General features: G+C 43.9%; 1 protein-coding gene across 2 annotated transcripts; it reads left to right on the top strand.

The window, feature by feature from the left end:
- The first annotated feature begins 559 nt into the window (after positions 1 to 559).
- Positions 560 to 20,844, top strand: Scrt (scratch). 2 transcript variants are annotated; one of them, XM_076829481.1, is made up of 3 exons: positions 560 to 1,945; positions 15,080 to 15,734; positions 16,161 to 20,844. In XM_076829481.1, the coding sequence occupies exons 1-3, from the start codon at positions 1,618 to 1,620 to the stop codon at positions 16,813 to 16,815; spliced, it is 1,638 nt and encodes a 545-aa protein (XP_076685596.1). In that variant the 5' UTR covers positions 560 to 1,617; the 3' UTR covers positions 16,816 to 20,844. The 2 variants fall into 2 exon arrangements, with proteins under 2 accessions (XP_076685596.1, XP_076685605.1); XM_076829490.1 differs by having other exon boundaries at positions 16,179 to 20,844.
- Positions 20,845 to 24,127: the final 3,283 nt, after the last annotated feature.

Genomic DNA, 24,127 nt, shown 5'->3' on the forward strand with positions numbered 1-24,127 from the left:
TTATACTTTGTTCAAATTTTGAGACACTTAAGGGGGCACCCCACATTAATAAGGGTTTAACATAAACGTAACTTAAAAAAAAAAATTATTTCAAACTACTTTTGAGAATCAATTTATTCTTCACAGATTTATTTTTTAATCATAATTTGATAGCGAGAGTTTACTGCATAACCGATATAATATCGGTTCTGTAGAACCGGAATCGAAACCGATATAGGCTAGAACCGTTTTCACTCGTAACTGTTTCAAGATTATTTCGGTTCTCATAACTGTTTCGAGAACCGAAACCGATATCATAACTGTTTTCAACCCCTGCTCTGGCTACGCCAATGTGAACGGTCGCGCGTGCGCCTGCAGCACGCTCGCGCACACAATCAAAAGGCCTGCAGGAATCGGGAACTGGCATCAGCAGCCTCGAGGGGTTGCGCAGCCATCCCTCGCCGCGGCATAAACCGTCAGCAGCGACGTTGGCAGCGGCGATGGAGGCAGCAGCAGCGCCACCCTGCGACGCTCACTCGATGGGGGGAACCGCAGATAGGGACGAGGAGATCCGCTCGATTGGAGGAACGACAGAGACGGTGCGTATGGCGGAAGGGTGGGGGATAAGCAGGCGGCAGCGCCACCGACCAAACAGTCGCACCCCGTCGTCGTGATCGTATTCGAGGGCACCCCCTGTCACTGGCGGGAGCCGCGACAGGGTGCGACCTACAGAGAGAAATATCAGACGGACGGACGAACGAACGGACGAACAGACGGACGGACGGACGTAGGGAACAGGTCGGTCAGTCAGTCCACACACTCAGGCCAGCGAACGAGAGTCAGTGGTGCGACGGAGGGTCCAGTGTACAGTCTCAGCGAGAAGGAGAACACACCGAGTTTGGAAGCCGACAGAAGAGCGTGGAAACGAGGATATAGGGGGCAGGAGGACGGGACGGGTGTCGGGTAGTAGCCAAAAAGTAGTAATATAGCGAGCTAGTTGTCCCTGATAGTGGTAGTCGAGGGATATCGGGTAGCGCGCGACAGATAGAGGGTCCCATACTATAGTCCGTCACCGTCGAGGGGCGAGGCCCGGGAAACGTGGAGAGAGAGGACGAGTCGCTGGCGGCGGACGAAACTGGCATGGTGGCGGTGCATCCCACGAAGGAGCTGCCCTCGCCGTGCCGATGACGAGGCTGCAGATCACGCCCCGACGTGAGCAAGGCAGGACGAAGAGGAAGGACGCACCGTGCACGGGTAGCTCGGCCGCCCGCGGGGTGAACAGGCCGCCGATTCGTACGGGGCTGAGCGGCGACGGACGGCGTCGACGGAGACGGCGGCGTCGCGACGACACCCACGACGACGTCGTCGACAGAGGTGGCGGGCTAGGCGTCGCGGCAGTCGACGTCCTCGGGATCGTCGATCGGTACGGTGTTGCTAGTGGTGCGGTTGGTGAGGGTGTTGCTAGTGGTGCAGCCGGCTGGGTGGGTTTACGTGACAGGGATACTGGTATCGTCGCGTCGGTCACGCCGGCCGAGCGGCTGACGGTGATCGTCGTAGCGTCTACGGGCTGCGGAGGTGATAGCGGTCAGGCGGGACGGGATAGTCGCGACATCCACCGGGCGGCAGGATCGCGTCACCATGCCGCGCTGCCTCATGGCCAAGAAATGGAAGGCCTACCCGTGGCCGGATCGCGTGGAGGATCCTCAGGAGGAGCAGACGGAGCAGCACGCGAGTCTCCTGCAGGAGCACACGCCCGGGGGCCACGGGATCCAGCAGACGGCCACCGCGATAGAGAAGCGGCAGCCCAAGCATGAGCCAGAGGACGAGGAGATCGACGTGGTCGGGGACACTGACAGTAGGCAGGTCGATCATCAGCAGACCTGTTGGGGTCCGCACAGTCCTACCGCTGGCGCCACTGCACCCAGCCCGCCACCCCTTAACGCCTCTGGTGCCCTTTACTATCATGGTGAGTAGACTTGCCTGCCCAGTTATCGACTAACGGGGAGACACGTCACCTTGATCTCTGCCCGTTCTAGCGGCGCACAGTGGTACATAATCACATTTTTTCTTCAAATCACCCTACAGGTCGTATTTTTTCAGAAAACTCGACGAGTCTTTTTTTAACTTCTTCGCAGTTAAATTCTCTATCGATCTGTCCGGCCGAAATTTTCAATTTCGTTGCTGATTTTTGTTATATTTAGCGAATTATACAACACTTATCGAAGATCGGTATCTGTGGGCTTTTTTGGCCGACTGTTCGGAATTTAAAGTCAGATTTTCGAAATTGAAGGTGGTGAATCCAATATGCCGAATATAGTTGACTCTTCTGACTCAATATTGGTCAGCAGGATTTTTAATGTTTGATATTTTGAAACATGTACATAAACAAAAAATCAGAGATTTGCTTCCAGAAGCACAAATCCTGCTCCTCAAACAAGATTGCACATAATAAAATCGTTAAGTGAATCAGGCCTTCTAAAAATATCAAACATTAAAAATCTTGCTCATCAATATTGAATTCGAAAAGTCAACTATAAGAACGCGTATGAACACAGACGAATAGGCTTAAATATGCAAAATCACGTGACACATGTATGAGATGCGTAAGAATTTGTCAAAATACGAATGCACACCCGCCATTTTAAATTTTACAATTTGATCTACAGTATTAGATTTGTGGTACAAATAAAAAAATTTGATCTTTATAATAATTACCACATATTCGTAATCAGCGTCCCCGAAAATCTAGACGCACTATGTTTCTTCGGAATAAGCCCATTTTCTGAAATTTTGCTTCAACATATTGGATTCAAAAACGCTCACAGATACTGATCTTCGAAAAAGTGCTGTACAATTCGTTAAATATAAAAAAAAATCAGCAACGAAATTCAAAATTTCGGCCGGACAGATCGATAGAGAATTTAACTGCGAAGAATTTAAAAAAAGAATCGTCAAGTTTTCTAAAAAAATACGACCTGTAGGGTGATTTGAACAAAGAATGTCATTATGTACCTCTGTGCGGCGGCCAAGCTTTCGTGTCTGTTACCCAACAGGCGTGCAAGCCTGGAAACCTAGCGTACCTTGCTAACCTTGCTGGTAACGGGGAGCTGGAGTGTTCCCTTTCAATTTTATCTTGCTTCCGTTAGTTCTTATCTGTAGAATATTATTGGTAGACACTTGATAGAGAATCTGAATTAATCTACCTTCAAGTGTACATTGTTGATATGGATGTACATGGGAGTGGAACACAATAGTCTTTGTTGTTCATTCAAAATTGATTGGGTCTCTTTTCGTAGGGGTATGAGATATCGCCAAGGCATGAAAATAAATTACGAAGTAACAGTAGTAAAAAGGGAGGGGGGATTCGATTCCCGACCTCTAGCCACCTTGCCATCTCAGTTACATCACGCTTCTCACCTTTCACAACTACGTCCCAAGAACCTCGCGCTTAACCCCTCCAGCGTCTGCACCAAACATTCCACGGGCAGCAACAAAACCATTCACTACCCCGGAGAAAACAGCCCCCGCATTAATATAAAACCCTACTAATAAAGACTACTTGAAAATTCCACGCGCAAAGGTCCACAAGAATCTCATCAGGCGCATCGTGGGGAAATTTTGCGATTTTATGGCCAAAACCACAAAAATAAATTTTTCAATTCGACAAAATAAATGCAAATGTCAATTGAAGAACTAATTCAAATGCTACCAAATTTACTGTTAAATGTTTTAATACAAAGCTCGTATAGACTCGCAAATGTTGATGCTCATGCGAGGTTAGACCGATCGCAAAGAATTAATCCAGATTTTCAAGTTGCTTCAAACACTTATATTGTGTTATCCAAAGATCTGAAAATAATTTCAAGGCATGGATTCAAATTCCTGATGGTGCGTAAGATATCTTTTTGTTCTCAAAATAATTATTTTTCGGTTTTTAATACGTAATTTATACAATTTTTAAAGTAGTGCTTTAGAAATAACCTTTACATATAAGAATCCCTTTTCAATACATAAAATAGTTATCAATCTCACAATATCCTGCAATGATTTTCATATCTATTTTACGTTGGACTATTTTGATTCTATAAATGCAATTATTAATCGCTAATAGTTGCTAATCTTGTAATTATATGCATTTTTTTTTAAACACGATCCAGTGTGTCTTGTGTAACATACGACATAACTGTGGCCGAGACTGGTTCACATGTTATACATTACAAACCTTTTTATTCTTTCTTAAACGATTTTATTCAGCTTCGATCCTCTGTTTGATTGTTTGTATGTTTGTCGTCAGAAGCGATAACCCTTCTGCTATGCCTTGCTGCACCGTAGCGGAGGCATGCTCCAACAAAGAAAAAAGCGTATAAATGTAAATAATAAAAAAATCTTATCGTGCTGTTTTTCGGATAATTTAGTTTCTCATGTATTAAAACGTAAAAGTGCCGAATTTTATATATTAAAAATAAGTTTTCAGGTTTTGACCACGAAAATGGATATAGTTCTTCAATTGACATTTGTATTAAATTTGTAAAATTCAACAATTTCATTTCTGTAGTTTTGGCCACAAAATCGCAAAATTTCCCCACTCTGAAGCGTCCCGGATGTACACCCATAATCAGAATCCCTCGCATTTGCATCCCTGTGCCACGCCCTACTTTGCTCGCGTACGAAACGGCTCTAATCCCGCGCGATCGTAAAAAAATGGGGGGAAGGGAGCGATAGAGAGAGGAGGAAGGACGAAAGGCGAAAACGTGCCCCCCCCCCCGTTGGATTTTCACCCCCCTGGGGGAGCCGACCTTCGGAGTCTGGCCATGCGTCGAGCCACGGGGGTGACACACCCGCCGATTGGCCGATCGGCCCGTGTGCTATAGAGAAATTGCGGCAGTCGGCCGCGACGATAACACGGGCAAGCTCCCGCGAGACCCCCGGCGAGCTGAATATCCATCGGGTGGCCTATACTTCTGCCGCGTTAATGATTTCCCTCGCCTCGTAGCGCCGATCCGCCGATGGATTCTGGCCGTGCGTCGCACGCGCGCACACGGCCGCACATGCACGCGGGGCGGAGGAGACACATACAGGTTCAGCGACACACCCGCTGGGCCGATCGTTGATTTTACTGCGGATCTTGGAGGAGGAATGATCCCTCCCCTCCGCGTCCCATTTGGGTCACGTTCCTTTGACGAACAAAGCGGTCCACGCGAGCTACCTTTTTTTCTCTCTTCTTTTCTCATCCCTCCTTTGGGCACGCTCCCTGCTTCGCGCTACGGCGAATGGGGACGCAGCAATTTTTCGAATCGGGGACATTAGAGACATCTTGGGCGGTCTTGTTCCAAGGGGGGTGGTGGTTTCGGGGCTGTTGCATGCCACACGGATCGATCTTGTTGCTTTGTTGACTCGTTTTCGGCGGGTCACAGGGTGGGGGGCTTTTGGATGGCTACAGTCGTGGGCAATTTTTTGTAATGTGGGCTCTTTTTCACGCCATTGGGGAAATGGGGTGCTAATTGGTAAATTGGATATTCCGGATGGTAAACCGTAGGAACTTTGTGTAGATTAATAGGTAATATCGTTTTATTAACAGTTTTTGGAAAATGATTTGTAATATGCAATGACTATACGATACTGGGAATATTTATTGCGTCACATTCAAAGTTATGTAGTACTCATAATTTTCATAGCAATATGATTGATAAACTGATTCGTATCCAACTTATTTTGACCAAGATAGTGAGACACACATTTTTGCTATAAATATTTCACAATAATATTTTCCTAGCACTAATAATAAGAGAGGTATAAGTGATAACACGTTTGATATTCTGGTGATGAAATAAATATTTCCAGTACTGGAAGGTGTAGATATAGTATGGTGTGTTACCTACAAACTACAATAGATTATAGAAAGTTAAAAGAAGATTTGAAATTTTATTTTTAATGTATATGTACTTTACTGGCCATTGGTCTTTACTGAAAAATTCTGTTCCTCTGTGTTATACGAGTATGTATAGACTGTGTGTACTTTGTTCAGTTAAAAGATCGTACTTTTGTTATAATTAATATTTTTAAATTTTCTTTGATCGTGGCTGTAAGAATTGGCCACGATTTAGGCGAGATCGTCCTTTGGGAATTTAAGTTTTAAGTAATGACTGCTTTGGGTGATACGTACAAAATTAAGTGATGAAAGTCAAGCATTAAGGCAACCGTTTCCATTCCTCCTAGGACAAGTTTCTTTGACGAGCTGCAGTGCTCGGGATTATTTCTGCAACTGCATGCACTCATCTCAGAATTGTATTCACTTATTTGTGATTAAAAATAGAAGGATGCAGACATTTTTTCTAAATTTTCAACCAATTTACGCATAATATTATTTTTAAAATATATCGACAAGTAGAGTATCTTAGTTCATAGGTATGGCTAAGCTAATTAAAACGATAAAACAATTTGATGCAGGGACTCGCATTTCAAAAAGAAAATTTTCGGGTCATTGAAAAAGTAATGGAGAAGGATAGCTTTCAATTTATTACTTGAACTCCAGTTTCAGTGTTATATAACCATTTCCAAACGTTGCACATGTTTTCGCAATGTAAAAGCCAGAAAGCCAGGCACACTGCACCGAATCGCTGTCTGAAAATCGATTTTCAGTAAATCATCCTTAAATCGTCACCATTTTGAGGCAATCTTTGAATTTACAAGACCAGAAGCGTAATAAGTGTTTGACAATTTTAATCGAAATGTAAGATTGATCCATGAAAAGTCATTACGCCTAGGTTACGTGTTGAACACGTTCTACAGGTAGATTGATAAGACTTATAGTCTCTGCTCGATTTTAAGCAATTGAATTGTGTTTCTCTAGTAGACGCGAAGCAATCCCCACTGTCGCGACACATACATAGAAATCAAGTTTCCAAAATGCACCAAACATTGCATTCAAGAATTTCCATATGTATCCCAACCAAAAATGAAAACCCTATACTAAAGAAACTCTTATATCTCTTTTTTTCGAACTGAGCCCACCCCCTTTTCGACACACCACGTGCCACAGAATTATTATTCAAATTTTCTACGTGGTACGTAAACATAAATCAAATTACCAATGCAAATTACATTAACATATACCTATTCAATTTTTCACTCTACACTTCCAGTCCCCCATACCTACATACTTCTCTGTATACACTTTGGTGCATCTTTTGTGTCGCATAATGGCTATTACCCACGAGACACTGTCGTTAATTGGTATTTTGAAGAAATTCATACATTTCCCATTTCTTTCCCCTTTTAGCTTTACCCACACGTGTCAGTGTGAGTGGTCTCTTTGTTTCAGTGTGAGTAACTGACAAGTGTGAAGTGTGAACTGCTCCATTCCACAACGGGGGAAGATATTTTTTTACCATTTACACTGTACTCAACGCTCACGGAACTGATATGTGTGCATAGACCTTTACTCCCCATTATCTGAGTAAAATGGGTGCATCTGAAATATTAGCTGTGACTCACAAAAGTGTCCCGTGCGAAAAGGGCTTAAACTAATCTCGTCAAGGGCGTTAAATCGTTGCGAAAACCGCGCGAAACGCAGCTGTTAATTGAATTTCGTTATCGATTGTAGGCTCGCGATGGTCGGGTCTTTAACATGGTGCGAAGCGTTACGTAACACGTGCGCTTCTGCGACAGCTGGACGTGAAAAAGAAATTATACCAGAAAAACTATATCTACGAATGTGCAGAATTATTTCTGCCAATATCTGAATATGATATTCTTCTGTTCCAAATTATTTCTTGCATGGAAGAATCCACGTTTGCGTTATCATTTTCTTACTTTGTTTCGTGTAAACTTTCTTTCTGGTTCTTGTTCCTTTTTGTTTGTTAAGTGGCGGAGCGACCCTGGGCATGAAAGTTGACGCAGGCTGATCAGAATTCAGGTCGAAAATATGTAACGGCCACGCGGCATCGATTAAACGGCTTCCTTTTGCTGTAATTCCATCATGAATAACGAATTGCATTCTCCTCCTGACGGTCACGTAATACTTCATTGTACGGGCTCCTTTTCGCAACGGAGGGTATTCTTACTTCGACGTCGGTCTTCTGATTAATTAACAACGCCATTGTGATATATTCGGTTCGGTGCAAGTATTCCACTTCTCCCTGCCGGTGTTGAATATTTTCTGTTAACCCGTTAATTGGGTCGGTTCTTCGCCAGAAGCGACACCCCTTTGTGTCGTTGCAAATGATTTACAGTGAATTAACTGGTTTCATGCTGAGTTCTTCATCTACATATACGTATAGTTCTAATAGCGAAGATCTCAAGTGACACTTTTCCCGATTCTCTTCAAATGCGCCAACCTGTAGCATGGTGGAGGCGTAAATATTAGAAAAAAAGACGATACATTTTACAGAAATGCTTCGATACTAGATCAGCCCGCCCCGAGACTAGTTCACATCTCCCCCCAGAAGCAGGGCTTGAATAGATTTCGAAAATAACTGTTTCAAACTGTTATATAAAGGTTCTGACTGAAAGAGTTATTCGGAACCTTTATTCGGAATAACCGTTATAAAGAACCTAAATATCAGACTATTTAGCTCTATAACTTTTATTTTTTAGGTTCTATATAAGTTACAAAGCGGTTATAGAACCCATTCTTGTAACGATTGTACAGAATTTTACAGTAAATGAAATCATAACATATTTCAACTATAGATTACTCTGTGTAACCAAATTGTTTAAAAATTATTATAAATAAGTAAGCAAATATATATCCTTGCACACCGCCGAGTGTATACATATACATATGTACAAATGTGTACATAATATATATTTGCTTACTTATTTATAACAATTTTTAAACAATTTGGTTACACAGATTAATCTATAGTTGTAATATGTTGTGATTTCATTTACTGTAAAATTCTGTACAATGTTTACAAGAATCGGTTCTATAACCGCTTTGTAACTTATATAGAACCTAAAAAATAAAAATTATAGAGCTATATAGGAACCGTAACTTATACTTATATAGTCTGATATTTAGGTTCTTTATAACGGTTATAATAACGGTTTCAAGCCCTGCCCAGAAGATTCAGATAACGAAATTTCCTATATTCAGGCATGTGCACTGCTCGAGTCACTGCCGCTTGGTATACACATCTCTACATTTTGACATTTCGATGAATTTTATTAAAAACTAAACCAGCATTCCACAAGCAAGCGTATCTTTGAACAAAGTGTTCACACCGGCCACTCTGGTCTGGTACCATCTTCCACTTGTGGAATCGGTCACGTTACCTAAAAAAAAATCACCTCCAACTTAGGAACCACGTCGGACCTAAAGGATCTAAATTCTATACGACCTTCCTCCCGATCTTACCGCGTCCGATTCGTCCCCGTGACGCGCAAAGCCGTCACGCGTGTTACGAAACAGCCTGGTACACCCTCGATGAGCGATTCGTCTAGCACGGCACAGTTGGACGAGCATTGTGTCGGCCGTGTTCGCTGGAAACGATCGGCGAACAACAACGGCAAGAGACCGCGCGTCGCCCTTTCGGAAGGCTAGAATCAACAGACTCGTGGGAGCGTGCAGAGCGTTCATTCGACATTATTGATTCTCACCCTCTCCCCTCTCTCTCGGCCGCCCACCGCCCCTCCGCCACCTCACCCGCCCCCCTCTGCCGTTGATGAAATGCACTTTCAGACACGGCCACTCTCCTTTCCCGCTGCCCTATGCGTGTGCCCGTGGCCCGTGTGTGCGCGCCGACTTCCTTTTATTTCAGCCAATAATAGATGCGCGCCGGTTGATCGATCGCCCTGCACAGTTTTCTGATTTATTGCTGTCACGCGTCCCCCTACCCCTACCGCCGCCCCTTCAGCAACCGTCCAAGGAAATAGGCCCCCTGCGATTCATCCAGGCGGTCCTTTCTCTCTCTTTTTTCTTTTTATTTCTCCTCCGTTAGAGAATCGTCCCCGATCTGATTTACGCGCGAGGGGAGATCGAGGCTCGAGTCCCCGCTAACCGATCGATCTGTCCCCCTGGATTGGACGGGTGTTATCGGGAGGGTCTTATCGGTGGAGCACGTTTCAAGCTGACGAGTGGGGTTTTCTTTTCTCTTTTTTACTGTTTTCGTTTTTTCTTCTGTCGCATCGAGCCACGAGGTCTGGGGTAAGAGTGCAGGGACAGTGTTGGCGCCAAATGCATCGGATTAACGGCTGATGGGTGTAGTCGGCCACGGATACTGGGGGGTAATTAACGCCTGAGTGGGAGGGAGGGGGGTGTAATAAGTTCGTTTGCATGTACAGTCTGTTGCGGAGGTCTGTGTAAAGCTATTTTCGGAACTATAGTATTTCGAATTCGTGATCGAGGCAGCTGGACCTCACCCTTTGCATTCTACTTCTACTTTTACATATATTATGTATTTTCTAACTCTACTATTTTTCTCTTTCTTGTTTCCCGATATGTACCTATTTATGTTTTTTTATCTGCTGGTTATTATTCGCAATATCTGCTTGCGCAATAAAGAATTATTATTATTATTATTACTGTAGAAGTGGCTTTTATGTGGAATTTGTCTGGAATAGAAAATACCGTTCGAACGCAACAGTTGTCTCAATGCTTTCTGATCTGCAGCGTTATTCAATTTATCTTCTAGCACACAAAGAATATTATAATATAGGGAAACGTTCGACTTCAACACCACCCATCCCCTTGTAGCACCTGTTACGGGACACCCTGTATATGAACTGATCGGCTTAAAGGGGCATTTTCCAAAACCTAGCGTTACTCAAACCGTTCGCTATGTGACAGTTAATTTTCCGACGTATGGTTACGTGAGACGTAGCTTCTGACGTGGATGAAACGGGCTAACTCGCACTTAATCGTTTGTGAATGCACAATGAAGGTTTCTAGTCGTGAAATTAGGCTAGCGGTTAACAGGTGAAGGGATTTCTGTTACTGGCCGCGATTGTTTGGGGTACTGGTTATAACACGGCAAATTGTGGAATTAGTGCAGTAATGTTTGCATGAATATGTAACGGTATTGTAAATCATGTAATACTGTTGGTTGTTTGTTCGTGGCCTGTTCTTGATCGCGTTATGAATAATTTATGAACGGTCCGATCGCATTTGAATATCGTGAATTCTGATTTCATTTTACCACGGGAGATGTATTGGAGCGTTTCGAACTTTATAAAATAGATTGCACAGCTGCGATTGCAATCAGAGAGCACGAGGAACCCGCTGACAAATTGCCAGAAGCGTAGAAACTACGCGTAAAAGATATTCTGGCTGGGAGAAATTATTATATCAACGATTAACTCGTCGTCTGGCATGGACGCGTTTTCACGCCAAGATGGGAAAAACTTTTAGGTATCCCCCGCGTTTAATTTAGAAATATTGAAAGCACGATCAGCTACAAGGCAAATTAAATTTAATTTCGCCAGTCAATTGCGCATAGGGTATAGGATCCATTTTGACCCATGACACAGTTTCATTCATAGGTACACATTGCAAGCGTTATTATGATCTAAAATTGTTATTTCCTGAACGACCCTCGGGGGTCCGAGACCCTAAAACTTTTCACCCATAGGACCGTTTTATTGCTGAATCAGAAAGTAGTTAAGATATTAGCTGCACTTGAGCTACATTTCTGTAAAGTTTCAGATTTCTTCGAATTTTCCAGTTGCCGAACGTCCCTTGTAAGTACATTAGTATTGTATACCTGGCTATTACGCTCACAATATTCTCTATTTTCATTTCAAACGCGTAACAATTTTTAATCACAATTAAACATTTATTAGATAGGTACTTTTAACGTAGTACGAGCCAAATAATAGCTCCGAGTATGTAGTTTATGTTTGCTGAAATGATATTTTTGAGTCGATTCACCAATAACCGTAATGGGAGCATTTCGATATTTAAGGTGGGTTTAAATTCACCCTGAATCCACCATGCGAGGATTAAACGACAAGCTAAATAAGTGTCTCCAGTTGCCATCCACTAAACGTGGCGCCGCCCGCTTCGGATCGTCCAATATCGTTTCGATTCGATTCCTTTGTCCAGCGCTTCCGTTTCTTGGTTTCGCGTGACGCGTCTCAAATTGTTTAAGCGGGCGCCCCTTCTTTTTATTGTCACTGTCCACGCGACAGGACACGCGACAGTTAGCCTTCGATGCCTCGTTGCCTTCCACTGGACACGATCGATACAGTCCGCTGCGACAATCTAACGCAACATTTCGCGTTGCCCCCTAACTAGCGGCCGAACGTGGCCACGCGCAAAAATCTCTACCGCGTCAATTCTCCCTTTTCGTTCTCGGAATCAGCTGTGCGCTCTTCTCGAGCAAAAATGCAGCTTCTACGGCGCAGTTGCACCGAAATTTTGTGGCGCAACTACTTAGTAAGGTGATTCTACACCTCAAAACAAATCGACATTGTAGGGTAAATTTTTTTAGAAATTTATTTTGAAAATCTTGACTCAGGGTTTGTTGCATTTTTTAAACTGATTTTCTCCTCGCCTACTTTTGAAGGCCCTCGGCGCAACATCGTTACGAGGCTTGAAAAAGCAAGTCTATTCCTACGGTCGTGTGAAATATGTAGATATAGGAAATAAAATAGCTAAGTACTACCCCAATAGTTTGTTGTCTCGTTGGTTGTACGCTCGCGTAGGTACATCAATTTTATGCAATGCAGCAGTTCCTATTAGTTTTATATTTTAAAAAAAGAACACTGCGTTTCTAATTAGGGCTGTATCGAATATAGAAATTATTTGAATTATTCGAATGTTTACAGTTTTATGCGAAATGGAGACGGGAGGCTTCGCAAATTGTTCAGCTGCCTCTAGTTTTCATACTATGAATTTAATATTAAAAAATAAGTGTTTTATTTTGCAACTATAACTAGGCTATTGTTTATATTTATTGTTATTTGCGAGGAGTACATAACGTTTTAAAACGTGGCCCTCTTTTTCTGGTTGCTAGGTGTTTTGAAGATAGTGCACGTGTCTGATTTGTTGCTTCGAGGAGAAACTATTTTTCATGAAGCGAACGCAAAATTTCCCGCTACTGTGCAATTCTTTGCGCAGCGCCACGTTTCAGAAGCGTCCCACAGGTCGCTGGTCCACTTTATCGATCAATTTTGCTAACAGCCTAGGCCAGCTTAATCATTAATAAACGGCACACACGTGCATAGAGTGGAATAATTCTTTCATGCGCCGCTGCTCGTGTTTGTCACTGATGACGTTAACAACTTTGCGTTATCGATCTTCCCCTGGGGATAGTGAAGCCCCCTTCCTTTGGATATAAGTAAAGGGGGTATCATCTTTTCCCACGTTTGAGTAACAGGAAATTGCGATTCAGGGAAAGAAGAAACTCAAACCAGGGCTTCATAACGCAAAGTAGATCGATAGGGGTTGCTTATTGTTAATAACATCGCGAAGGGTTGTACGAAATTATCAAGGCATATTATAAGAAATTAATTAAAATGGATAAGAAAAATATTGTAAATCAACACTTAAGAAAAATTTGTTCACAAAAGTTTAAATACAAATACTTATACAAAAATATACTAAATCCCCCGTTACGTGCGAATCGGTGGAAAATGGAGAAATTTCAATTGGACTTGATAAAAAGGAAGAGCAGAAATGGATCCACGTGCCGCGAATGCGGTAGCCACGCGACCGAGGGATTCGCAGAAATACATTATTTCTTTCGAAAAGGCAACAGCAACAGATACCCCTCGTGATATCACGTAGAAACTTTTTCACCCCTCGTTGTTTCTCCCCGTCGTTGCTCTCGTTACTAGCCGCTTCCACATGGTGTGACCAGCTGGCACCAGGAAATGAAACCGACGCACCGGTCCCAAGTGATTCACGAATTCAAATATTCATGGTAAGTCCACGAAGGGTGAACCATACGGCTGGGGCACGGAGGAGGAGGTGAAAGAAATGCTGCGTTACGTAATTGGCGCCCTCTAATTTTCGTCCGGAACGTCGTGCATTTCGTTCCGCTCGAGGAAATCCATGGGAGTTATTAATGGCGGGCGGACTGTAGCTCAGCTGGCTGTTTTCTGTGACTTTGCAGTATTGTCTCGTTATAAGTTCCGGTCCCTTGTTTCGTTACAAGTACATTTCTATCCCCACTGAGAATAAGAATGAGTGCCTAGTCGCACATTCTCAATCTCTCGTACTTGCCGCGGGAAAGAACAAAGGCCAGCTGACCAGCATACCATTTCGTTAGAAGTTCAGCTTGACCTCCGAGCGTAAAACTTATCCCCATAAAAAACTTCAAAAAAGTAAAAGTAAATAAAAGATAATAATAATTACAAAATAAAATATGTGAAATCAAAATGAGCTACAAGTACATAAAGGTGCTTTCAGTAAAATACTTGGCCTGGCGAGGCAAGGTCAAGGTGTCGATGAATAAGAATTATTTAATAACGCAAAATAATGAAAGTGTACCATATTGTCACAGTTTTAAATTGACAATTATCTGAAAGCCCGCGAGAGGGATGGAATGGGTATTGATGATCTGAGAATACATTGCCTCGCCAGGCCAAGCATTTGACTGAAAGCACCTTTATGTACTTGTAGCTCATTTTGATTTCACATATTTTTTGTATTTTGTAATTATTATTATTATCTTTTATTCTTTGTGATTTATTTGATTTCATGGTCCCGAGAGTCGACGAATCGACGAAAGGGACATGTGTTAGTCTTTCTTTTGGCTGAAGGTATGCGTGAAACGCGTATACGTATTATGTTGACGAAAATTTGACTTGAAGAATCAGAATCAGAAGGAAAATCACCGTGTCCGACTGATCCATAAGACGATATTGGGATATCTCTGTCATGCGTGGACCGATTTGATTGATTTTGGTCTTGATCGAAAGCTTATATGCGGTTTACATGAGAAAAATGCCTTTAAATTTAGGAAATATTGCAGGCGTGATGAGATATTAATGAATCAAGTTTCAGGTTAGGTGTCTTTCATGTACTTGGCGTCGAGACGCTACCGCGTCTCTAGATAATGAGACAAGCTAATAAAATTGTAATACTGTTATGAAGACATTCCTGCTGAATACTGCTAAGAAATTAAATTGTACCAGCTATAACCTTCCTGTTCAGGTTACACGCACGAGTCATGGATCAACCACGAGGAGCCACCGAAGTACGCGACACTTCGGTCGGCGGCGGAGCTGGCCCGACCCGTAGCCCCTTCACCGCCGCCACCATCCGCGCCGCAGGAGCTACCAGTGACCGTGACTGGGTCCAGCCTGCACCAATCTCACCCAGCCCCGACTACGACCCCATCGTCCTCCACGTCGCTCAGCCTGCCACCCAGGAAGAGCCTCTCCATGTGCTTCACTAGCACGGGGACTGCCCTCTCGCTCCCCCCCAAGAAGAAGGACATCTACCGGCCGTACAGCCTGCAGCCGACGTCAGAGATCCGCACGTCGGCGGAGGAGGACCTCTCAGCCGCGCAGGCGATTCTCGATCTAAGCGCGTCCCCAGCTGCGCCCACGCATTCGGTCTTCATCCACACGTTATCGCCGCCACCACCCGCAGCGCCGACGGTGGCGCCGGTAGTCGCACCAGCGGGACAGCTGCAACCTACGCAGCTGCAATCGGCGCCCGCCGCGCAGCCCATACCGGTGTCGGTGCTGGTACCTGTGCCCAGCTCGCAGACCAGCCAGCTGCGACAACAGGAGCAAACGCAGCAGCCTCAATCGCCGGCCACAGCGGAAGCCAATGCGAGTAGCTGTACCAATAGCAGAGATGGGTGAGTATCTGGGGTGGAATGGATGTAGCGGGGTATGAAAGTGACTGGGGGAAGCAGAAGCTGAAGCTGTTGCGTATTGGGAGTCAGCAACACTAGGATGATGTTAACGTAGTTCTTGGACGTTAGTGTAAAAGGGGAAGGGACTTTAACGCGAGAAATGTAGGATATAAAGGTCTGCTTTATCTGACCTTCTTCCTGAGTTGCAATAGAAACTTAGTTTGCTTAGATAGTAAGAAGAATCAGGGAAACCTAGGAATGTGATGTGTAACGAAGAGGGAAAGTCAGATAAGACAAACTCTACCTATGTCCACCGCTTTTCTATAAATTCAACTACAGCGTTCCCACTAAAACTCCTACAGACCCCCGGTCAAACCGTCCAGTCCCCATCGAATGTGTCTTTAACCGGCATTATCATCTTCAACATAGTTCACCTTCGCCCAACAGCAGCAACAAGACGGTCGCCTACACGTACGAGGCGTTCTTCGTCTCTGACGGCCGCTCGAAGCGCCGCGGGAGCAGCACGAACGGCGCCGCGGTGCCCGACAAGGAGGCTGCCGCGGTGCCGGACAGGCCTAAGTTCACCTGCACGGAGTGTGGCAAGCAGTACGCTACGTCGTCGAACCTGTCGCGACACAAGCAGACGCATCGCAGCCTCGACTCCCAGTCGGCGAAGAAGTGCATCCACTGCGGCAAGGCGTACGTGAGCATGCCGGCGCTGGCGATGCACGTACTCACTCACAAGCTGGCCCACAGCTGCGGGGTCTGCGGCAAGATGTTCTCGCGGCCTTGGTTGCTGCAAGGCCACCTCCGAAGTCACACTGGGGAGAAGCCGTACGGCTGCGCCCACTGCGGCAAGGCGTTCGCCGACCGGTCGAATCTGCGCGCGCACATGCAGACGCACTCGGCGGACAAGAACTACGAGTGCTCCCGATGCCACAAGACCTTCGCGCTAAAGTCCTACCTGAACAAGCACCTGGAGTCCGCGTGCCTCCGGGACGACGAGATGCCGCAGCAGCAGGGCGGCAACGGCGGCAGCACCGTCGCGGCGGAGCACCAAACGGGCGGCAACCGCGGTTTGTAGCAGCGCTACGATGACGGGCTGTCGGCTATGGCAACGATTGAGGGGTGCTTGGACGCCGCTAGGGAGAGCTAGCGGGTCGTTCCTGGTGGAACGACGACGAGTGAAACGAGGTTTGCCCGTAGGTTTTAAGTAGAAAAGTGCCAGTAGAGAATGGGAGCGTAGAGCGTTTAATCGGAGGGAGGTAGGATGACGACGATGATGGGTGAGAAGGAGGTTTTCTTAAATAATGTCTAACATTAATAAAAACGTCCAGTAATGTTAAGTCTTACAAACGAGAGGAAGCGAGAGAGAAAAGGCGCGCGCGCTAGCGCGCGAAACAGAGAGAGCGAGAGAGAGCGAGAGAGAGAGAGAGGGAAGGAGAGAGAGTGTAAGAAAGAAGCGAGAAACAAAGAACACGTCGAACGGTGACGTCCACACTGCAGTCTAGTCACTCTAGTCGATTATACTTATTACATTACGATATTATATTATTATATTATATATATATTATATTATTATATATATAGTATATTTACTAGCGCGTACGGTTCTAGTTGCGAGCTCGTTACGGAGACACCTATTTATTAATAATTAGCTGCCTGAGAAAATATAAGAAGGGAAACCGATATCTCTCTTCGAGGATAGAACGAACGAGGGGGGGATTATTCAACGTGATGATGGATTCGAGATACGACAACGTCGCTAAAGCTCGAGTCACGGACGAGTCGTTGGATCGATCCCGCGGCTGCTTCCCGATCCATTTTGCTATCGTCCAGCGGCCCAGCACGATCGGATGATCCGCGCGGGTGTCCAGGGAGCCGACTGCGGTGGTCGATCGTTCGATCTCGCTGGAACGCACAGCCGCGACTGTCGACTTCGTTTCTTCCTGAACGCCTTCGACGACCGCCTCTCGATAGAGAGACAACGACCCTCTTACATGTTCCTTCTCGACGACCCCTCGCTGGCTTCGAATTCTATTCGACCGGGGATCGATTGACGGGACGATCGACGTCCTCGATGGAGTCGCTGGTGCAGGTCTGTGCGTTCCGTTCGATTTATTATGAAAACAGCCGCGCATAACTGGCGCGTGTAACGTGTACAAAATCTTCCCTAGAGGGTGAAGATTTTTGTTTTACCCTGCGTTTGGTTGCTCGATGGGCAAGTGGTGGGCCAGTGAGCTGTTTAAGGGAACTTTGCGAGGAACACTTAGCAGTTGTAGTTCTCCTCGGGGCGTTTGGGAAAGGATTAGAAGGGAGAAATTTAGGGTTTTTTGGGTTCTATAGAGATTAATGTGAATTCATGTTTTTAGATTGCTTGGTGGAATAATTAGTAGGTACAGTTTTGTAGTGTTCATTGTGTTCTTGGAACTTAGTGCAAAGTTGTAGGCTGAACCAGAGGAACAAAAGGAAAAAACCTCTGGTAGGTATACGAAATGTCTTATAGACGTAAAGGAAATTCATGTTCGAGCACATTTTTCTCGTAACCTAGGCGATTCAATGGAAAAATTTGTCCACTTTCTCCATTTTTTAATCTTCTTTACTAATTGCACCCACGGTTTACTGGACGGTTTACTCCACGAATACGACTCGCAATGGTTCACTTCGAAGGTGTCATTCAATATTCATTTAGTAAATGAAAATATATTCCGTATAACGTGAACCTGGCAGAACAAACTTATCATAACATTAACACTGTAAGTATCGATATCGAATCTTAGAGATTGGAATGCTTTCAATTTTGAACATCGCTTCGCCCACCACTCCTATCGCAAATTAAACGCATTTACTATTATACATCATTTAAATATGCTGCTGTAAGCAGGATAACATGGACATTTTGCAAGAAATTATCGATCTAATTTTAGAAGCTGCAAAATCATTTTCTTTAAAATTTCATTCTGCGTCCCCCAACTCCATAGCGTTACACGATCGGTTATGCGCGAGCTTGTGCGGGAAACCGAAGATTCCAAACGCGAACACATATACATAAGCACACGCATACAGACACAGAAAGGGACACGAACACGTAGCAGAGACAGAGAACAACACACACGCGCGTATACACGTATATTTAGAGCAGAATCGAGCAATAGATTGCGTAAAGATAACGTTGTTATACACATATTTTATAGAAGCAATATAACGAGTAAGGGATAAAAAAAAAATGACGACGCGTACGGTCAAAAGCAATGTTTCGACACAACGAATTATATAATTATACATAGACAGAGGCGAACATCGAAGTTTAACGTGATAGATGAACGATGGTTTGCTTCGGCATTGGAACTTCTTCGATCGTCTCACCACACTCTTCTGTCTGTCTATTTGTCAATATATTCATGAAGACATTGGCACTGGAGTTGAAGAAACTTTCTGACACGCGGTTCCAGGGACCTGTCTCTTTGCGAAAAAGAAATAGAGAAAATGTTTGTACCCCTGTAGCGGAAATGATATTGCGATAGTGAAATTTGTCTTTGAACGTTTAATTACGAGATTGGTCTATTTCTGTTTTCTTGACATTTAGTTGCCAATAATACCATTAAATCTGTTGAACTTACCTTCAGGTTACTATAAAAGGAAAATTCTAATAAGTGAAATCAATTGAATTTGAAATAATTGCAAGTAAAGTACTCGAGAAAAAAGTACTCTGTTTCAAATTAGTTCCTTCCAAAAACTCAGGACTTCAAAGTAGATTTCATTTAGCCCTTCAAACGGTTCCAAAAGACAGCATTGCAACGATAAAATCAAAGAAAATGATTCTCCAAAATCCACCCCGAGCAATTTCATTATAAAATTCGTACACAATACGCTCCCCAAAGTCCACACTGGCAAAAGAGTATTCTAAAGCAGCGCAAGTGGAGGGTCACTGAAACCCCGTCAACCAGAACCCAGTCTCCATTATTCAAATTTCATCGCAGCAAAAGCAATAATCGAGCCGCGCCTGATTCGCTCATTCGTTGCGCGTCGAAGAAAGACGAAAGCGGAAGCAACGTAGAAAGCAAATCGCGAGTAGGACGAAGAAGAAGAGGGTGGATGGACGCCGGTTTAACTGGCGCGACGATTCAACGAGTCCTTTTTGTAATAATAATTGCCGACAAATAATTACCGCGTTGCATGTGTACAGAGTAGCCGACCTCGCTCGCTCGCATAACCGACACCAAGTAATAATAATAACTATCGAGATTAAACGAGGGAGAGGGGTAAAGAGAAGAAAAAAAAATATGAAAAACGTGAAAAAAAGAGGACGAAGCAATGGGAACGTAACGAACGCAGCACGATGTCCTTCGCAGTGGCGCCTCTAGCACCGTTTTTTAGAGCGATCGTAGCGCTGTAGATCCCTCGAGGATCGACGTGGTCGCAGCGGTGAAGCTTTAAAAGCCCAAACGATGAACCACGGTGGTTCAGCTTCGTTCCATCAAAATCTCTATGCAACGATCGCGCCCCAGCGATTAGTCGTGCACGTGAACGTAGAGCAATAAAACCCTAAGCAATATTAATTAATTAATTAATTAATTAACGAGCTAACGAGCTAACGAGCTAACGAGTAAATTAGCCCCAGTCGGTTCGGGTAGAGAGCAGAGACATATTTGCTGAACCAAGTGCACCGTTTGACGCGTGTGTTTGTTGTTTTAGTGGATATATAATATAAAAGAGAGAGTGAGAGGGAGAGAGTGAAAGAGAGAGAGAGAGAGAGAGAGAGAGAGGGAGAGAGAAACGAAGGAAGGAGCGATGAAATCGAAACGTCGTTTCATTTTCGTTCTCCGCCGAAACTCGAGCAACCCTCGCTGACTTCCGGTTCGCTCGCTTCACGCCTCGACATAACTTCAACCGCCGACGCTCGGTATTATCACATCTCTCAAGTTTCTTTTCTTTTCTCCTTTCATAGGCGTACGGTCGGATTATTCATTGTTTTCAATTACCGTCTGTATAGTATTTATTTTTTGCGAATTGTTGTCAGTATTATTATTACTATTATTAATACGTTTGCAGCATTATCGTATTTATTATTGTCATCGGTATTTATTATATTTATTATTATTATTATTATTGATATTGTGTACTTTATTTATCCTTACATTGATTCACCTTATTGCAATGTTGAGTTTCTGTTGTCATTGTTATTATTACTGTTGATATTATTAGGTGGTGGTGAATAATGGTGAACATTATTCCTGCTTATTTCAACTTTCCCTGCATTCATACGCCTTTGTTTAACAGTTTTAGTGTTTGAATGATCTATTGTGCGTAGGTTGCCGTTCGATTTTTCTAATATCTGAAAGGTCTACTATTCGGAAGTTCTACCTTCGGGAGTTTTATTATTCAAAGCTTCGGCCTTTGAGCGTTTTATTATCCTAAGTTCATTTAAATCTTTAGATGATTATTCGAGAAGGAAAAATTAAATAGTTGTAAAAGTGTGGTTCAGAACCCTGTGCAATGTGTCGAGGTGCAACGTACCTAGCATGTGCTGAGACCCAAAGCAGATGCTTTAAGCATTTCCTTTAAAATCCTTTGTAATTCAGAAAGCGCGGTGTACAGTGTACACTACCCTCGTTCAAACTCCATTTTTAATCGTTTCATTGTGAAGATTCACTCCCTGAAGTACTCACACGATTTTATAATCATCCTGTACATTCAAGCGCGCAGTCTCTAACTTGTGCTTGGTGAGGGTGGTTTCAACGAGCTCAAACAACCCATATCTAAAGACTTCATATCGCAATGATTCCCCAGTTCTATGTAGATTAAAAAATTTCCAAATAACTCAATCATACAATCTTCAAAATTTTCAAAGCTGACCTCAAAAGCTGATTTTTAAAGAAACCAAAACAGTGACAAAAGTAGAACCATATCAACCCCCAATTTTTAAACTTCTATCGTTTGAAAATTTCGATCTTGAGATTCATTCCAATCAACTCAATTATCTCGATGCTCGCCAAAAGACGCAATATAAAACCAAAACAAAACTTACAAACACCCCAAACCCCTAATTATCAGATTTTAAATAACCTCCTCTCCATTCTGGTTACGAGTTCGTTCCTTTAAGACCAACGAATGCGATCGAATAGGAGCACGCACGTCGATCCGTCGATTTGCAATTAAGTCAGTGGACGATGAGAAAAGCCTATGGTGGATGCAAATAATCGCGAGTGGGCGCGTAGAGGGGGCACCAGAGTTCGTTACTGGGAATTGCGCTGGTTCGTTAGGAAGTCTCGCAGACAATTAAAGTATTTTAATTGGCCAGGCCAGCCAGGACCATTTCCCCACGCACGTCCCAACTTCGCGACATTACCACCGGCTGAAACCAATCGCATTCTCAGTTCTCCAAATAATTAAAAGTTTCTGCAGCCATCCCCCACCGTGCGGGAGCTTTCAACCCCTATATTCGAGTATTTTTACTTGATCCTGACAGGGTGGGGGATAATTGTTTACCCCGTGTCGCGCGGGGAATCGTCCCTTCTATCTCGATAAAAACGGCATCTCCATTATCACCGTTTACACTGTGCTGTTTCACCCGTATAAAGGTGGCGGTATTATTTGCACGAGTACGAGTAATAATAATAATTTGCATAATTCGGGGTCATATTAGCTACATCAAGGGACATTGGGACATCACCTTTAGCTGTACCTACTTCGTGCATTTCGTCTGTGTGTGCATAAATTTTATCAAGTAAAGTCAACCCGTGATTGCACACTTCGTCAAAGTCGTTATATTTTTATTATTACTTCAAGTTTATGGTGTCACAAAGTATAGAAGCAAATGTGAACAAAAAACATGAAACGCAAGCTTCATGAATGAAAATAAAACTTTATTACAATAGGTCTCAGTTTTTAAAGATAGGTACTTTGTTGAAATGTCACTTTCACTGTATGTTTATTGGTATGACGGAAAGAAAAGTAGAAGATCGAGTCCGAGGGGGTAATAGAAATTTTTAATGGAGGCTGTTAGAATCCTGAAATCCACTAAAAAATTGGTAACGTGACTATTTATTAGAAATTGTGGCTACTCGAAAAACTTTCTTTTGCGCCTGGAACCTTGCACCTCCCATTCGCCCGCGTGTAACGCACGACGAACCGGAAGTGGCGGTCAAAATCGTATGCCGCGCTTTCGACAGCCGAATAGGCACCCCGACTTGCTAGTCCGAAGTAGGAACTATTCTTGCCCCGTTGGACAGTATTTTTCATATCGACACCATTAAGAGTGCCCAAAGCTGTACTTCTATCGCTCGATCGTTTATTACAAACGTTCGCTATCTCTTTCTACTGCAACGTCTCGTTTCGACGTCCAAAGTGCTTGCAATACTTTCAGACGCTCTCGAAATATCCAGGAACGCCTTAATGAGATGCTATTTTACAGAATTACTAACTGTCCCTCTGTAGCCAATTTTTCTCGAGGAGGACCATACGTCGCCTCATCTATAGTCAAGAAGCGTGTACATCTCGAACGATGAATGCTGTACATACACACACGAACGTGTATATATATATATATATATATATACGCGATCTATACATGTATAAAGACTTCCTGCGGATATACACGTAAGGACAAGCGTACCTACGCACGAACACAACTACATACTCGGTAGATCTATTATCTCTGTATCGCGTAACTACTTAATCTAATCTTCCTCTAATTAGGCGACCGTCCGTCGACCTCACCTACTCTATCGTTCATCTTTTCGCTTTGAAACGTCCACGTGGACGACGTCGACGTTCTCTGCTCTAACAGCAACGGAGATGTTAAGCCAATCAACTTCGTTGGCAACACCTCGAAACGGAGCAGTATTGTGGAGAACCATTCTAATATTCTTTACCCCGTCGTTGCTCAGTGAAAATCCTGTTGACAGCGTTTTGTATCGATGGTGAGCGCCTTGGTTCAAGATATTGAGGGTTTACACGTGGATCTTCAGATGTTCGGCTCTCGATGGCGATTGACAGCAGATCTCGTCGATCATGAGGATTTTAATGAATAGCGAGGATCTTATTTCTACGTTCAAGGAGTTAACATCCATTAGAATTGGTAGAATAGGTTTGGGAATTAAGATCGATGAATCCTCCTGAAGTTCTTGATTATCGAGGCGGTATTTCTGTTGGTTCACGTTATTCAAGGTGTTGCTGGCGCAACTGTTGCTGCTTCAAGCTTTCGTGTCTCCTCGACTGCCCGTGCTATTCCTTCAACTCCTACCTCCAGTGTCTGCGCACTTTCGTGAATTTCTGCCGGCGCTTGCGTGATTTTCATCTCCCTCGAACGATCATCCGCGAGATCTACCCATACTCGCCTGGTGCTCCAGGTATGTAGGTATGTCGGAGATCAATCGAAGAACTCGTTCAGTCTC

The sequence above is a fragment of the Andrena cerasifolii genome, chromosome 1 (assembly GCF_050908995.1).
Source record: "Andrena cerasifolii isolate SP2316 chromosome 1, iyAndCera1_principal, whole genome shotgun sequence".
Taxonomy (NCBI): domain Eukaryota; kingdom Metazoa; phylum Arthropoda; class Insecta; order Hymenoptera; family Andrenidae; genus Andrena; species Andrena cerasifolii.

What these genes read in the sequence shown, in the direction of transcription:
- Scrt (XM_076829481.1), top strand. Translation starts at nt 1,618, where the DNA reads ATGCCGCGCTGCCTCATGGCCAAGAAATGGAAGGCCTACCCGTGGCCG. An exon ending in TGGTGCCCTTTACTATCATG is followed by an intron (nt 1,946 to 15,079) that starts GTGAGTAGACTT and finishes CTTCCTGTTCAG; the next exon opens with GTTACACGCACGAGTCATGG. An exon ending in TGTACCAATAGCAGAGATGG is followed by an intron (nt 15,735 to 16,160) that starts GTGAGTATCTGG and finishes TCTTCAACATAG; the next exon opens with TTCACCTTCGCCCAACAGCA.